At 34.9% G+C, this 16,160-nt stretch overlaps 3 protein-coding genes across 12 annotated transcripts; 2 read left to right on the top strand and 1 right to left on the bottom strand.

Annotated features, from left to right (window-relative positions):
• Positions 1–3,268: 3,268 nt before the first annotated feature.
• Positions 3,269–7,084, bottom strand: LOC7490729 (actin-7). 5 transcript variants are annotated; one of them, XM_002298946.4, is made up of 5 exons: positions 6,606–7,079; positions 5,338–5,411; positions 4,829–5,222; positions 4,102–4,715; positions 3,269–3,676 (listed from the first exon to the last, which is right to left on the bottom strand). In XM_002298946.4, the coding sequence occupies exons 2-5, from the start codon at positions 5,395–5,397 to the stop codon at positions 3,611–3,613; spliced, it is 1,134 nt and encodes a 377-aa protein (XP_002298982.1). In that variant the 5' UTR covers positions 5,398–5,411; positions 6,606–7,079; the 3' UTR covers positions 3,269–3,610. The 5 variants fall into 5 exon arrangements, with proteins under 5 accessions (XP_002298982.1, XP_024444168.1, XP_052311175.1 ...); XM_024588400.2 differs by lacking the exon at positions 6,606–7,079 and adding an exon at positions 5,571–5,706; XM_052455215.1 differs by lacking the exon at positions 3,269–3,676 and adding an exon at positions 5,571–5,706 and having other exon boundaries at positions 3,749–4,715; positions 6,606–7,084.
• Positions 7,085–8,567: 1,483 nt separating this feature from the next.
• LOC7490728 (uncharacterized) lies at positions 8,568–12,262 on the top strand. 6 transcript variants are annotated; one of them, XM_024598040.2, is made up of 9 exons: positions 8,568–8,836; positions 8,944–9,010; positions 9,422–9,450; positions 9,556–9,764; positions 9,858–9,976; positions 10,355–10,450; positions 10,533–10,608; positions 10,983–11,131; positions 11,643–11,883. In XM_024598040.2, the coding sequence occupies exons 1-8, from the start codon at positions 8,639–8,641 to the stop codon at positions 11,086–11,088; spliced, it is 900 nt and encodes a 299-aa protein (XP_024453808.1). In that variant the 5' UTR covers positions 8,568–8,638; the 3' UTR covers positions 11,089–11,131; positions 11,643–11,883. The 6 variants fall into 6 exon arrangements, with proteins under 6 accessions (XP_024453808.1, XP_052306038.1, XP_024453795.2 ...); XM_052450078.1 differs by lacking the exon at positions 11,643–11,883 and adding an exon at positions 11,244–11,635; XM_024598027.2 differs by having other exon boundaries at positions 8,569–8,836; positions 10,978–11,131; positions 11,643–12,262.
• A 1,606-nt stretch (positions 12,263–13,868) lies between these two features.
• Positions 13,869–15,680, top strand: LOC7480351 (uncharacterized). Its single transcript, XM_002300491.4, has 2 exons — positions 13,869–14,202; positions 15,202–15,680. Exons 1-2 carry the CDS (start codon positions 13,972–13,974, stop codon positions 15,439–15,441), a joined length of 471 nt encoding a protein of 156 aa, XP_002300527.3. The 5' UTR covers positions 13,869–13,971; the 3' UTR covers positions 15,442–15,680.
• The last annotated feature ends 480 nt before the right edge of the window (positions 15,681–16,160 follow it).

Here is a 16,160-nt window from a genome sequence, read left to right as displayed (position 1 = left end):
CAAGATCAGGCCTTGCCAGATTCACACAGACCGTTGCCTACTATCTTCCCCTCCCCTTCATTCCTGTTGAAGTTTGGTACCAAAGCTGGAACATGATTACTTTGTATTAATCTATTGCATTGCTATCTATCTGTTAGCTGATAGTTATCTATCTGTTAGCTGATAACATTATCTAGATTAGGATGTTTTTTTCAATTCATTTGTTTAAGCTTATCTAGGATTAGACTAGCTTGTTATACAACTCATTTGATAAAGGAGAACATAGCTGGTACATTTCTTTAGTGTTTCATTTTTCTGTAATGTTTGTTTCCTTCTATAAATAAAACACTGGGGATGGTAGTAACCAACTGAGATATTTTCTGCTCCTTGTTCTTTCAACTGTATAGACTTTGTTCTTTGTTCTTTATTTTTTGTTCTTTTTCTCAGTTCATAAATATTAATCTGTTCTTTATATATCAGTTTTTTACAACAATTTGTATCAGAGCTCCTCTGATCTTTGAAGGGTTTGTGAGTGAAAACACGAGAGAATAATAAGGTTAAATCAAAGCTTTCTGCTTTGAAGGGTTTGTGAGTGAAACACGAGAGATTAAGTGAGTTTTTTTTTAAGCAATGGATTCTGCAAATTTTCCAGCAAAAACACCAGTGTTCACAGGGCATAATTATGGTGTGTGGGCTGTAAAAATAGAAACATATCTCAAAGCTTTTGACTTGTGGGAGATAGTGGAGAGTGATAGGCAACCCACTCCACTAGGAAACAATCCTACGATTGCACAGATGAAATTTTTTAATGAAGAAAAGGCAAAGCGATTCAAAGCTCTTACCTGTCTTCATAATGCTGTGAGTGAAGAAATCTTCACAAGGATTATGGCTTGTAAATCTGCCAAAGAAACGTGGGATAAATTAAAAGCAGAATTTCATGGTGATGAGAAGTCAAGAAAGATGCAAGTTTTAAATCTCAGAAGGCAGTTTGAAGGTCTGAAGATGAGAGAAACCGATACCATCAAAGACTTCTCTTCTCAAATTTCAAAACTTGTGAATCAAGTGAGACTTTTAGGAGAAGATTTTCCAGATTCAAGAATAGTAGAGAAAGTTCTGGTAAGTCTACTAGAGAAATTTGAACATAAAATTTGCTCTTTAGAAGATTCTAAAGATTTCTCTGAAATGAGCCTGCAAGAACTGGTAAATGCATTGCAAGCTGTGGAGCAAAGACAAGCTTATAGACAAGAAGGAACAAGTGAAGGAGCTCTTGTTGCAGTTTACAAGGAGAAGAGTCGGGCTAAGAATTTTTACAGAAACAATCAAGAAGAAGAAAGAGAAAAAAGGAGAGGCTGGCAATCCAATAATTGGCAACAGAACAACAACAACATCTTCACTGAAGGGAAAGAGAAGAAAGAACATTTTCCTGCTTGCAAATTCTGTCAGAAAACAAATCATCTTGAAGCCTGGTGTTGGCTCAAGAATGCACAATGCTGAAACTGCAAGCAATTTGGTCACATTCAAAGATTCTGCAAAAATAAAGCAGAACCAGAAAAACAAGCTCAAGTAGCCGAGAGTTCAGAAGTGGAGGAAGATATTTTATTCATGGCTACAATACAGGAGATGTGTAACACAGCCAAGGCAAATGACTCATCGTGGCTTATTGATAGTGGCTGCACTAATTACATGACTGCAGATCTGAGCTTATTCAAAGATTTGGATAAAAGCTATCTATCTAGAGTTAGAATTGGGAATGGAGACTATGTGAAGGTTGAAGGAAAAGGAGCAATTGAAGTAGAAACTTTGTCAGGTACAAAAACTCTTAAAAATATTCTTTATGTGCCTAAGATCAATCAGAATCTAGTTAGTGTGGGACAATTAATTGAATCTGGTTACTCAATATTCTTTAATGATGGAGTATGTGATATTAAAGATAAAAATGGAGTGCTACTGCTTTCTGCAAAAATGATGAACATAAGTTTTAATGTTGATTGGAGAGAAGTATGTTTGAGTGCTAACACTTGTGAGAACAATGAATCTGTTCTTTGGCACAAACGGTTGGGGCACTTCAATTATGCAACTTTAAAGAGAATAGCTGACCTGCAGATGACTCACGGTTTACCAGATATACAGGAACAAAAGAGTATTTGTGAAGCCTATCAGTTAGGAAAACAAACTAGAGTTGTTTTTCCTGACAATGCATTCAGAGCACTGTCAAAACTCCAGCTTGTACACACAGATGTGTGTGGGCCGATGCATAATGAATCATTGAATGGTTCAAAGTATTTTCTTTTATTTGTTGATGATTATAGTAGATTCTGCTGGATTTACTTTTTGAAATCAAAATCTTATGTGTTTGCTGAGTTTGTTAAATTCAAAGCAGCAGTTGAACTAGAAACAGGAAACATGTTTGAAGATCTGAGAGGAAGAATTGGAATGTGTAGCTTTGGAACCAAGGAGGAGTGTTGAAGTTTGGTACCAAAGCTGGAACAGGATTACTTTGTAGTAATGTACTGCATTGCTATCTATCTGTTAGCTGATAGCATTATCTATCTGTTAGCTGATAGCATTATCTAGATTATGATGTTTTTTTCAATTCATTTGTTTAAGCTTACCTAGGATTAGACTAGCTTGTTATACAACTCCTTTGATAAAAGAGAACATAGCTGGTACATTTCTTTAGTGTTTCATTTTTCTGTAATGTTTATTTCCTTCTATAAATAAAACACTGGGGATGGCAGTAACCAACTAAGACATTTTCTGCTCCTTGTTCTTTCAACTGTATAGACTTTGTTTTTTGTTGTTTGTTCTTTTTCTCAGTTCATAAACATTAATCTGTTCTTTATATATCAGTTTTTTACAACAATTCCAGCTATTTCTTTAACAAAGCCGAAACCGGAGCTAGTCAGATATAGATAGGCCACCCCACTCAAACCAACCCGAGGGCCTAATATTGTGTGTTTGTGTCAAGTTGTTGTTGTAACTTGTAAGAATCAAAGGTTCAATCAACTTTAGAAATCGGAGAAAAAAACCTTACTAGCGAGAGAGTTTTCTGTACAACGACGATGACCAGCATTTGGTTCCTCCTCTATTACCACAATCTTCAAAGAATAAGAGGAGCATGCTGAATATTATTTATTGATGAAAAAGAGGAGCATGCTAACTGAGCGTAGCAGGCTTAATGAAAGACAGCCCCTACAATATTATTTACTCGTATCGGGTGAGGCGGGCTAATCACAGATTCACAGTGAGCCAGGACGATGCTAATAAAATCTAAAAAATGAGGGCGAACTCTAAGAACATTCACGCATTTTATTCCATTTCTTTCCGTATACATAAGTAAACTTGACATGAAAAGACAGGGAAAACAAAGGAAAAGGGTGAAAGATTGTAGTGATCAAATACATTAATGCTCTTCATGAGGCGGCGATAACTTGGAGAAGATAAAAGACAATCTATATATGATTACACATACCAACAAGTACGTGTTTCATATAGTAACTATGAGGGGGAGAACAAAATCAAAGAAGATCACAATCAAGCCAAAACAAGCCATATTACTCGGCCTCACAATCCAAAACCATACTGATAAAGGAGGGATGGGAAAAGGGGCAGGCAAAATGGATTTGCATATCTAGAAGCACTTCCTGTGAACAATGGAGGGTCCTGATTCATCATACTCGGCCTTCGATATCCACATCTGCATGGAACAGAAACCAAGCAAATAAAAAATTAAAATCTAAAATCAATTGCCTGGATAAAAATGCTGAAAGCCAAATAAATATAGACAGAAAGGAAGTAGAAACTACAGAACAGTGTAAAATAATTAATCCAGTATATGTTATGACTTGGTTTTCTAATTTGGTTGTTTTATTTTGTACCAATTACCATTGCCAATTGTCTTGTGTGTGTTATTCTCGCGCATGCTTGTACATGTTTCTCAACTAATGGAAGTTAACGTTTGTTCTGTTCTGTTCCATTACTTCACCCTTTAGCCTCTTTTTTGCAAGCATGTGATTCTGATGACCTTAAACTCTTTTGAACTTTTGGGTCAAGAATAACTTCACCATTTGCAACATCAAATACAACGATAAAAAGGAGAAAATGGAGATGTGCGATACGTACCTGTTGGAAAGTGCTGAGGGACGCCAGTATAGACCCTCCGATCCAAACACTGTATTTTCTCTCAGGAGGAGCAACCACCTTGATTTTCATGCTACTTGGAGCAAGAGCTGTGATCTCCTTGCTCATTCGATCAGCTATTCCTGGAAACATGGTAGATCCACCACTGAGCACTATGTTACCATACAAGTCTTTCCTGATATCAACATCACACTTCATGATCGAATTATAAGTGGTTTCATGAATTCCAGGTGCTTCCATTCCAATGAGTGATGGTTGAAATAGGACCTCAGGGCAACGGAAACACTCTGCACCAATGGTGATAACCTGGCCATCAGGTAGCTCATAGCTCTTCTCAATTGAAGAGCTACTTTTAGCCGTTTCAAGCTCCTGCTCATAATCAAGGGCCACATATGCAAGCTTCTCTTTAATGTCTCTTACAATTTCCCGTTCAGCAGTTGTGGTGAATGTGTAACCTCTCTCCGTAAGGATCTTCATCAAGGCATCTGTTAAATCCCTTCCAGCAAGATCAAGCCTAAGGATTGCATGGGGAAGTGCATAGCCCTCATATATGGGAACTGTGTGACTAACTCCATCACCAGAATCCAGCACAATACCTGAAAAGCACGCCACAAAAAGAAAGTTACAGGCAACTTTGAACAGCATTAATTTTTTCCTTGCAATTGAAAACAGAGAAGAGTTCTCACATATATATGCATCCCATACACACCTGTAGTACGCCCACTAGCATAGAGGGAGAGCACTGCTTGGATGGCAACATACATGGCAGGGACATTAAATGTTTCAAACATGATCTGTGTCATTTTTTCCCTGTTGGCCTTAGGGTTCAGGGGAGCTTCAGTTAGGAGAACAGGATGTTCTTCTGGAGCCACACGAAGCTCATTGTAGAAAGTGTGATGCCAAATCTTTTCCATATCATCCCAGTTGCTAACAATCCCATGTTCGATAGGGTACTTCAATGTGAGAATACCTCTTTTTGATTGGGCCTCATCCCCAACATAGGCATCTTTCTGCCCCATTCCAACCATAACACCTGTATGCCTAGGCCGGCCAACAATACTGGGGAAGACTGCCCTTGGAGCATCATCTCCTGCGAAACCTGCCTGTTGAAGAAGAAAACAATTCAAAGTTATAAGCATGTTCATGTGAGCTTTGAAAGGCTCTCACAACATTGCAGCCCAAAAGGAAAACAAAATATTAAAAGACAACCACACTCACCTTAACCATTCCAGTGCCATTATCACAGACAAGAGGTTGAATTTCCTCACCTTCAGCCATGGTTTATAGTGATCCTGCAATTCAAGTAGTGCCATCTAGTCAAGGCAAAGAATCATAGCAAGGTAAAATAATATTTGGAAAAATAACCATAAATTCATCCTTCAACAGAAAAGACTGGTCTTTGGAAAGACAAAAGATTATTGTACTTTAACAATAAGAAAATGATTGCTTACATCATGGAGAAACAAACTTAAATGAAGGGCTAAGTACTTTCACTGAAAGCAAACTTGAGTAAGACAAAGGGCACACCAGCAACACAACAATTTAATTCTCTATTCATGGCCATGCCAAAACAAAGGCCAATGATCCCTACACCACCCCAAAGGTTAATGCAAATCCACGATCAGCTTAATGAACATAATAAAGATCACACCAGTCATAACAGTCACTGATTTTTCTCGAGCACAACACAAATCATGTATGCAAACACTCGCGTTCAGAAAATCTCACATCTAGAATCAAGGTAAACATTTGTCTTAGATCAACATGCAAAAACAAGAAATCCAAATTGAAGACCCCAATAAAATAAGCATCAACAAATTGATATTTCCCAATAGAGTTTTAGTGCAATTTCTACAGCAGAGTTTTGAACATAAAGCGCTATAGCATTAAAAAAATAAAATCTTAATTTAGATAAACCAATGATTAATCTTGATTACTGTACTTTAACAATATGAGCAGACCTTTCCACATCACCAAGAAACAAACTTTGAACAAAATGTTAAATACTTCAACTGAAAGCAACAAACAATCTGATTCCCTGATCATCGCAACACCAAAACAAAGGCCAATGGTCCTAAGACGCAGTTAAGAGTTTTAGTACAATTTGTACTAACCAAAGTGCATGTCTTGAACATAAAACAACTAAGCATGCATCTAATGATCCTGATTCCGATAAATCCAGAATTGATCTTGATTTAAACAAGTTTCTTGACAAATTTAAGCACAAAATGCTCCGATCATTGACTGTGAAGACTACAAGGCACAGATAAAACAATGATACAACAAAATCAGCACACAAAACACCAAGACCTCCAAGTACAAAAGATCTAAAGGAAGAAAACTATGATCCAAGTAAAACCCATCAACAAAAAGCACTAATACTAGCCAAGAAAGAATAAAAGCTAAAGCAAACCCAATTCTTGAATAAAGCAAAGGAACACTACAAACAATTCAAGAAACAAACTTTCTTTAAACAAACAACGTACCTTGAGATTCTGATAATATAGAAAGCCAAAACTGAGAGCAAAGAAGAAAGAAACTGGAGTAAGAAAAAAGAGAGAAAGAAACCCAAGTTTCTTCTGTTGTATACTCACAGCGTGTGCGTTCTCTAGAGAATGTGGTTACTGCTTTTATATTAGAAGTGAGAGAAATTAAGAAAAAGTTGGAGTTTCTGGACTAATGAGATGGGAGTGAAACGGAGAGGGGTCACTTTCCTTTCTTTTCCTTCCTTTTCTTTCTTCAATCCCAAGGGAAAAAGTGCAGAGAAATAATGCTAAAAGCAAAAGCAAAAAGAGAGAAGAGAGGGAACAGGTGGGCATTGTGCCACTGGACTGACAGTGAAGCAAGTGGAGGATTTGCTTGCTTGACGCCTTGCTTTACTTTGGAGAATATCTACTGATGCTTTCCATTTTCTTCTTCTTTTTTCAACTTCAAAACAGCAGAGATATTTTTTTCTAAGTTGCTAAAGAAAATTGTAAGACAACGGAAGAAATCGGTATGACTAAACCTGAGTTAGAAGGATAAATATGTAATTCTAGTAATCAAGTCTCAGCTATTATCATAATTAAAATAAAAAATATAAATAAATTTTGATTGAAAAATAAAATTGAAAAAAATAATAATTTAATAATAAAAAATTAAAATAAAAAAATAAAGATTAAATTGTAAAAATGATACATAAAAAATTAATATTAAATGATAAAACTGAAACTAATAAAATTTTTATAAATAAATTAAAAATTAAAATAAAATCAATAAAATAAAAATTGAAGTTGAAATACCAATCAAAAATAGAATTAAATTGCTTCCAAGAATATTTTTAGACGCTAAAAACATTACACGCGTCGTCTAAAATGCATGAGTGCTCACATGCGCCAAAACGTTTTTTAATTTAAATAATATTTAATTTATAAAAAAGATTAAATTACCTTTTATAAAACCATTAATAACCAAAAAAAAATTATTATGAAAAGACCCAAGAGCCCCTTATACACATGTTTTTTTTTTCAAAGGTAAAGTTTTATTGTACTTTAAAAAATAAAAAAAATATAAATGCTCTTATTTATCTGTTTCAAAATCTTTAACTTGAAGAATAATTGAGTTATTTTTATTGTATTTAAAAAAATAATAAAAATATATATACCTCGATCAATCCTTTACTTATTTTTCAATACCCAATTAACTCTCGTTGATTTATGACTTTTGCCAGAATTTTTCCAAGGGTGACTGGCTGGTTCATTTGGCAATAAGAAGAATTATGAATTTATGTTAGTATTTATTCTTATTTAATATAATTTTAAATCTCAACTCCATTATATACACGCTGGGATCCTTCCAGAGTATTTGTTTTTTATTAAAATTGTTCAGAAAAAAATGCTAAATGTAAGACACATAAACTGGTCTGAATATATATTTTATCATCAAATAAAATAATAACATGGTTCATGTATTTGAAATAAATACAATCATAAATCTATATATATATTTGCTTCAAATTTACGAGATATAATCTATTTTCATAGATAAATCAAATTAAAAATATGAATGATTTAATTAAACATTTATGGTCTAACCATGCTTTTGAAAAATTTTATTTTTTAATTTTAAATTAATTTTTTAGTATTTTTGAATCGTTTTAATTTGTTTATGTCAAAAATAAATTTAAAAAAATAAAAATATTATTTTAATATATTTTTATATTTAAAAAAATTCCAAAACAGTCCCAAGTTCTACATCTCAACTCAATATTTTATATAAAAAAATTTCTTAATCCAATTTTTTGAAATATGTTTTTTTAAAAAAATACAAGTTTTTTTTTTTGGTTAACTTGGGCTTTCTTCTCATGTTTCGAACTCTCTCCATTGGGCAGCTCGTATGACAGAACCTCTGTTTAGGCCTGTTGAAAATTCTACCATGGGCTAGGCCTCCTTTAATGAAATCAAGAACTCCATGAGTTCATGTCAGCAGTGGTCGGGGATATAGCAAGCTTTGCTGTTCATAGGTAAGAGGAAGAAGAAGAATGAGGGAAGTGAAGAAGGCTTTGAGTTTCATCTTGACAGTAGAATTTTGGAGGATGGGAATCTTTTGGACACTCTCTCTTGTCATGTCTTACTTCCAGTTGTTCTGGCAAAGGGTTTTTACTAAAAAGCCTAATGCTTATCCTCGTTGCCCGCCGCAAAGAATTGGGACTAAGAAACCCATTTGCGTGATTACTGGTGTAAGCTATGGATTTTAGTGGTTTTCCTAGTCTGGCTAAGCACAAACAAATCTGTATTATTATGGGTTTTAATCATTTTTCTTGTTTGTGTGTTGTTGCTGCTACAGGCTACGTCTGGTATTGGTGCGGCGGCAGCTTATGATCTTTCAAAGGAGGGGTTTTATGTTGTTCTTGGTACTCTGCTGATTTTAGTTCATGTTCATTTTGTTTCATTTGTGTCGGATAACAATGTCATGAATTGTGAAGATGAATGAATTTTAGTGACTGTTTGGAGAAATAATTAGGGAAGGATTCGAGTTGCATAATTGTCATTTGTTAAGTAGTTAGCTTGCTGATATTGTCTAATCGAAAACGTTGTGATCTTTTTGTATGGATGGATTTGAATTGTTTGATTAATGAAGTAGAGTAGAGTAGCTAGTGTCTTGTATTGATATGTTAGTATTCTAGATGCTGCAATAAATTGACATCTGGATAATGGTCTCTCTTCTAATCATGCTAGAATCATTTTTTCACACCGTCTTTGAACAACAAAGATTCTTCTATCAGTTCAAAAACTTGTTGCTGAAACTCATATTGTATATGCAGTTGGAAGGTCATCCCAATTGCTATCTAAGGTATGTAATCCATGCCGTTAGTGACTAGTCTATTATTTATGTCCATGCTCCACATTGAATTTTTCTTTAAGTTTTCTTGTACTTATTGCGTTGCTTGTGTGACAGATGATAGAATGGATACACAAAAAGAATAAGGATGCCTGTGTAGAAGCTTTTGAGGTTGACCTATCATCTTTCCAGTCAATCTTGAAGTTTAAAGACTCACTTGAGAAGTGGCTATTAGATTCAGATATGCATGTTTCTGTCCAACTCTTGATAAACAATGCTGGGATACTGGCAGCTTCACATCGTCTCACAGAAGAAGGCTATGATCAGTAATAGAAATAAAACTACTGTGTTTTCAGTTCCTGTTTCTTTCCTGGTTAGATTGAGAATTTCTTGGTGATAAGCTAACCTGTTTTTGCAAGGATGATGGGTACAAATTACATTGGTGCCTTCTCTTTGACCAAACTTCTCCTACCGCTTCTCAAAAACAGTCCTATTGGCTCACGGATAGTAAATGTCACCTCCTTTACACATCGAAATCGTAAGGACTTTTATAGTCACTCTATATGAAGCATATTTTTGAGGATTAGATGATTGGTTTTTAGGCATCTCTTTCATAGATTATCAATGGTAGCTAGTTGTCTACATCAACGATTATCTGTCATGTTTTCAATGAAGAATGAATTTTGTAATGACAGTGCTTACTTTGTTACTTGCACACAGCCTCATTCTGTTTGGAAGTGTCTTGTTCTTAAATTTCTTTTCATTTCGTTCTTTTTTTGAGAGATAAAATCCTTTTTTAATTTTTTTATTAGCAGCATTTCTAGTGAGGAGTGCAAAGCAAAATATTTTGTATTGCAATGAAGTTTACACAGATGTTTGATAAAAAAAATGTAATTACATTTGCTCTTTTCTTTAGTATTTAATGTACAGATTGACAAAGAAACTGTTGTTGGGAAGTGCCTCTCTAGATCAAAACAGTATCCATTTTCTCATATCTACGAGTTCTCCAAGTGTAAGCCATAACAATCACACTATACACAAATGGATTGTGTTTTATCTTGTTTCTAATGGTCAAATGTCATTTGTGGCGTTAGTATGTCTCCTGATGTTCTCATATGAGCTTCACCGGCAACTTCACTCGACAGATGAATCTTGCAAAGTCTCTGTTATGTATGTATTTTTTACTTTGGCATGTTTGTTTCTTGGTTATTTAATTACTGCATTCAAACTTTAGAGTGGAAATTAGATGTTAATTCTATTATTATCACTGTTTGAATGTACTCATGTATTCCTACTATCCTTTCTTCATCTGTTTGCTAGTGGCTATGTATCCACATATTTCATCCTATGCATACAAATCATTTGTTCTCATGCATAAGCATCTCATTTGTCTTAAGGAATGTCTAGTCTTCTGCTTTAGTAATTAGTTCCCTTTTCACTGAAATGTTAAAAATATCATGTTCTTTGTCAAAATAAAAAATTATGTTCATGATTACTTCAAACTGAAATTATTTCTTTTGGTTCTGTTTACTATTGAAGTGCAGCCGATCCTGGAGCAGTGGAAACCAATATCATGCGAGAACTCCCTTCTTATATTTCCCGTATGACATTTATAGCGCTCAACCTTCTGGGCCTTTTGCAGTCACCTGAAGAGGGGGCTAGCTCTGTTATTGATGCTGCTCTTGCTCCACCAGTAAGTTCTTGCGGTTGCTCTCATGTTTAATAATTTAATCAACCCTTTTTCTGTCCTTGTGGTGATTTTGAACCTTGGGTAAAATGCATGGTATTTCCTTGATGAAAATTAGAAATCATCGTCTGAGAAGGATTGGTCTTTGGATTCTTGTGGTTTAAAGAAGCTGGTATTATAGTGGCTGGTTACTCTGATGTAGAGTGAGGATTCTGCTACTTCTCTTCTTTTTCTTAAAAATGCTTATCATGAACAGAAATAATTCATTTGTGAGGATTTTATGTGGTTTTTTAGTTGATTTTGCCACAAAAATATTTCTTACCTCTTTTTTAGTTGAGAACTATAACAGTTTGGTAATGATTCCTCTTGCACATTTGCGATAGAAACACCATCTTGAAGGCATTTCAAACAGGAAATTCTGTTTCCTCGCCCTTTTCTCACTGTTCATTGTTATAGAGAGAGATCTAATTTTATCCAGCAAATTCAAATTAACATGTCATCTGTCATTTTTTTTCAGCAAACTTGTTTTGTTCATCTCAGGAAATATCTGGAGTGTACTTTTTTGGTGGAAAGGGCAGGACTCTGAACTCTTCCGCACTATCACACAATATCAGACTTGCAGAGAAGCTTTGGAGATCTTCAAGCGACCTCTTTTTAGAGTCAAAACTCGCTTCTGCTAGAACATACACTTCATGAATTGTAAGTCAGAGGGACACGCTACCATGAACAAAGGAAATGATCACGTGTTTATGCAAAAAGGGTTTTCATTTTTCTGCATAATTCACAAATATGAATCGAGTGAAAAATAGCCATTGAAATGTCTACAAGAGTTGAGGAATACAAAGAATGATATACCTTGTGTGTCTTGCCATCATAATGATTCCTAGGATTCAATGATACACTTGTTAGATACTTAGTGCTGTTTGGTTATTGTCTCTTGTCTAGTGATAAAAGAGAAAAAGACAGTTGAGATTGAAAGGACATGTCCCCCTGTCTTTCCTGTTTTGAAAGGATAAAAATTCACTTCAAAATTGTCCAGTCTTTGTCCCTCCAACTAAACCTTTCTGTATTTGTCTCTTGTATTCTAGGACACTAACAAAACGCAAGATATCATATCCAAACCTTTTCATGTGAGCATTTATATATGTTGTGTTGGATTTTTGTAGATATTTAGAACTGAAAAAACTTGAGTAATGGATGATGGTAGTAAAAATCTCTCCATTTCTTTTCCTTTTTTCTTTTTTTTCTTGAAGATGGAAGAGTGATTGCATTAAACCTCTTGGAGTGATACAAAGTTTACTGGTCTTGAAATGGATGATTGTTTAGACGCATGTCGCCCGCAACCACTCCATAATAGAAAAGATGAGCAGCTTCTCTACAGGAAGCTGCAGAAAGGGCTTTTCTTGCCCTCTAGTGCTTTATTAAAAAATTAGAAGAGATTCAAAATACAAACCGTCTTCAAAGGTCTTCAATCCTAAAACATTCCATTCCACATTCAAGGAATGAAAAGATGTTTAGGATGAATTGTAAATACCTTAAAGAACAAAGACCAAACATGCAAAAAACGAAACTCGAAAGGCCAAATTAATTTTTTTTGTGCCTTTTTTAACAATATAAATAAAAAGAGGCTCTGTTTTTTAATATTAATTTTGTTTCTTGTTATTTCAATTTTTATTTTAAGAATAACATAAAATTGAGTTTCATAAGCCATATTGCAAATAGATATACAACATTAAATGCAAGGTTACATTGTTTCATAAAACATCACACAAGCGGAAAGCATAAATGGAAAAAAAAGAAGAAAAGACTGAGCCTTTGCTTGGAAGCATATCCTATCATAACAATGGAACACAAACTAACCAATCACAGCAAAATTGAAAAGAAATAAGCAGAAACATGGGGTTAGTCCATCAGGGGCATAAAAAAGAGCTAAGAAGCAAAGAGATGAAAAGAAGAAGATGAAAAAGCTGATCAGATGACTGAGGATGAATGCTTACCACTAAACTCATGAAGATGTTGAGACTTGAGAAGGTTATTCCAAAACCCTTATGAAGGGTCGAAGGACATCCTTAGCATTACTCCATTATTCGAAGAGAAGGGGGAGGAGATGGTTGGACATTGTCAAGCAACGGTAGAGAGAGTGGCATCCTCCTCAGGTTCAGACAATGCTTCACGGTAATGTTTTGGGAGGCTGTAATGGCTTGATTGGCAGATACTGCTGCTTTATTCACCCACTTTACCTCCCCTTCTGTTGCTATTATCTCCTCCATTCCCAGCAATTCTTGTCTCCAATCTCTTTCACGTTTTGGAGGTTTGGCAGCAGCAAGCCAAGAGGGAAAAACTTCTTTGCACCTAGACAACGACAACAGTGAAGGGTTTTAAGATGCATTCAGCATTAACATTTTTTTCTTTTACATACGAGCTTGTTTGGCAACGCTGTATTTTTGGAATTTTTTTAAAAATCTTTTTAATATATTTATCTTAAAAAATAAAAATATATATTATTTTATATATCTCAAAACAAAAAAATACTTCAAAAACATCTAGATCAAAACAGAGCATCACGGACAAATCGAGGAGAGAATATGCACTCAAAGCCCAAAGGGATGGACTTGTCCATTGCATTTCACTGACATTTGCGAGGATAGGACAAATTGTATATTTACCCATGAGTTTAGGGACTGGAATGAAGATTATCCAAACTATAAAATATAGCAAATCCTCCACGCGAGTCTCACGTGATCATAATTGCCAGTCTAGTGTAAAACCCTGCTACAAATACCTTCAGCGCTGCCAAAACAGAGGAGATATCAAAATCATTCAGGCCAAGTTGGGGGTTCAATAAGATGTGGTTTCGTGGAGGACTAGGTGGTGGTGGTGGTGGTGGTGGTAGTAATATTGGGTCAATTGTAAAAAATCAAATAGTGAGGCATTTCTCAAGAGCAAGAGCAGTGGATGTGAAGAGGATAAACCCTAAGGTTCCATTTTCTGAAGCTGCTTCTATTGCTCAGTCTCTTTATCAAGTCATCAAAGAACATGGTCCTCTCACTGTTTCCAATACCTGGAATCAAGCCAAGGTCACTTCTTTCTCTCTCTTTTAATGTATTAGTGTTAGGATTTGTTATAAATGTGCGTGTCTGTTCTTGTTTTGAATGATTCTTAGTGTTCTCTTGATTGGTTTGTTGATATTCTTGATGGGTTTTCTGTGAAATGGGAGAATAGTTGACTTGGAATGGTTCAAAAGATGCAAACTTGGTTGGTTATGATTTCAGATTCTTGCAGAAGTTGGGTGCTTCATTTCAGGGAATGTGATTGTAATTATTGTGTTATAATTCAAGAGCATTGCTTTTGTGTCCTTCTTGGGTAGATATGGATTATGGAGGCTTGATGGGTTTGAGTTTTAGGTTTCTGCAATGAGTTTGATTACTTGAATGTCTTATAGGATGTTTTGGTTCTTATGCATATGCAATTGTAGAATTTATCTAGTGAGTTTATGGTTAATGGATTTGTAATCTATCTGGTTACAACAGATGTTTTTGTTCGTTCATGTGATGTTTCATAGAGCTGAGAACATCCGCTTGTTGACATAGAATTGAACATCCTTTTTGAAATATCATTGCCAATTATGAATCGCGATGAACATTTCAGCATCAATTTTGGATTTTTAGCGAGAAAAAAATGTGGCAGTGAATGGCCTTTTCGCTCCTACTTTTAGCTGAAACTGCACACTTCCTACTGCAATCACAATTGAAGAAGAGTACACATGTTCTCCAACTTATCTAGACAAAGAGATCTTAAATGTTACTTCTTTGACCTACACCACTTGGCTTTTCAATGTCTTATCCGTGCCGTGGTTGCAAATTTAGGTTTAACCAAATGATGAACTTATCTGGCTGCTGATGACATTATGTTCTTTTTGCATTAAAATTCACCTTGTACCCAAATCTATTATTATGTTTTTGTAATAGTACATCGTTAGTTACATTTAGGAAAAGTCACTAAAGAAATAGTTCGATTTAAATTACATTTTTTTGTCCATTTGTGGGCTTCACATTTTACTTGCTGTTGTATAACAGGAAGCAAATATTAGTGGATTAAATAGCAAAACACACATGAAGATAATGCTTAAATGGATGAGGGGGAGGAAGATGCTGAAGCTGTTCTGCAACCCTAACAGCAAGAAGTTTCTGCACTGCAGTTTACCAGAAGAACCACGAACTGAACAATCAAATAGTGCACCAGAACTGAATCTGCAGACCAAGAGGAAGCCTTCCAAGAAGAAGACTTCAATAAAGAGGAAAAAGCAACACAAGTAGCACCGGCAGGGACCATTGCTAAATTGAGGAATGCATATTGGAACTCGCGACGCCCAATCTCTTTTTGTGATTTGATGCTCCATTTGGATGGATTGTTCTTAATGCCTTGCATCTGTTGTGATTGTTCTTCATCATTTTGTTTAACGTATCGGACCTTCACCCCTTGTCGGAAGAAATTTTATATTTCCATGTTTCTTGATTCTCTAGAACAGTTGTAATAAAGTTGAAAGATTTAGCAACTTGCTCCTGATTATGCTTTTGTGTGCATTACTTCTCAGTAAGTTAGGAAAGCCTGTGCTTGCTAGAGGACTGACTGTTCTTTCAATATTGGCATCTCTGATGGCACAGTATTCTTTGCGTTGGCAATGACAATTACTAGATCTGCATCCATGTATGTATATAGCCATGAAACAAAGTAACAAAGGCCTTGGAGTGATAGAAATATTCCATGTTTTATTACCCAAAATATCAAATACAATTGTTCTAGCTCTTGCTTAAAATATGCTGGTTTACTGAATAGGTATTAAATATTAAATTATTCTCAAAAGGAATAAATTAAATGTCAACTGAAAAGCTTTTCATTTGAATCTAGGATTTAAGATTTCATTTTCAAGTTTGTTAATATATATATTTTAATTTATTTGGTTATACGGATGATAATGTGAATAATACAATGTAATATTTAAAAGTAATGCACAAAGAATAAAAACTAGCATAGG

The sequence above is a fragment of the Populus trichocarpa genome, chromosome 1 (genome assembly GCF_000002775.5).
Source record: "Populus trichocarpa isolate Nisqually-1 chromosome 1, P.trichocarpa_v4.1, whole genome shotgun sequence".
NCBI classification, from domain to species: Eukaryota; Viridiplantae; Streptophyta; class Magnoliopsida; order Malpighiales; family Salicaceae; genus Populus; species Populus trichocarpa.
This window is presented reverse-complemented; position numbering and strand designations above follow the sequence as displayed.

Excerpts from the sequence above, each read along its gene's own strand:
- LOC7490728 (XM_002300492.4), top strand. The coding sequence starts at position 8,639 with ATGAGGGAAGTGAAGAAGGCTTTGAGTTTCATCTTGACAGTAGAATTT. Across the intron at positions 9,765-9,857 it reads ACAGAAGAAGGCTATGATCA|GATGATGGGTACAAATTACA; the intron begins GTAATAGAAATA and ends TGTTTTTGCAAG. Across the intron at positions 10,451-10,532 it reads TATCTACGAGTTCTCCAAGT|TATGTCTCCTGATGTTCTCA; the intron begins GTAAGCCATAAC and ends TTGTGGCGTTAG.
- LOC7480351 (XM_002300491.4), top strand. The coding sequence starts at position 13,972 with ATGTGGTTTCGTGGAGGACTAGGTGGTGGTGGTGGTGGTGGTGGTAGT. Across the intron at positions 14,203-15,201 it reads ATACCTGGAATCAAGCCAAG|GAAGCAAATATTAGTGGATT; the intron begins GTCACTTCTTTC and ends GTTGTATAACAG.
- LOC7490729 (XM_052455215.1), bottom strand. The coding sequence starts at position 5,397 with ATGGCTGAAGGTGAGGAAATTCAACCTCTTGTCTGTGATAATGGCACT. Across the intron at positions 5,223-5,337 it reads ATGGCACTGGAATGGTTAAG|GCAGGTTTCGCAGGAGATGA; the intron begins GTGAGTGTGGTT and ends CTTCTTCAACAG. Across the intron at positions 4,716-4,828 it reads TGCTAGTGGGCGTACTACAG|GTATTGTGCTGGATTCTGGT; the intron begins GTGTGTATGGGA and ends CGTGCTTTTCAG.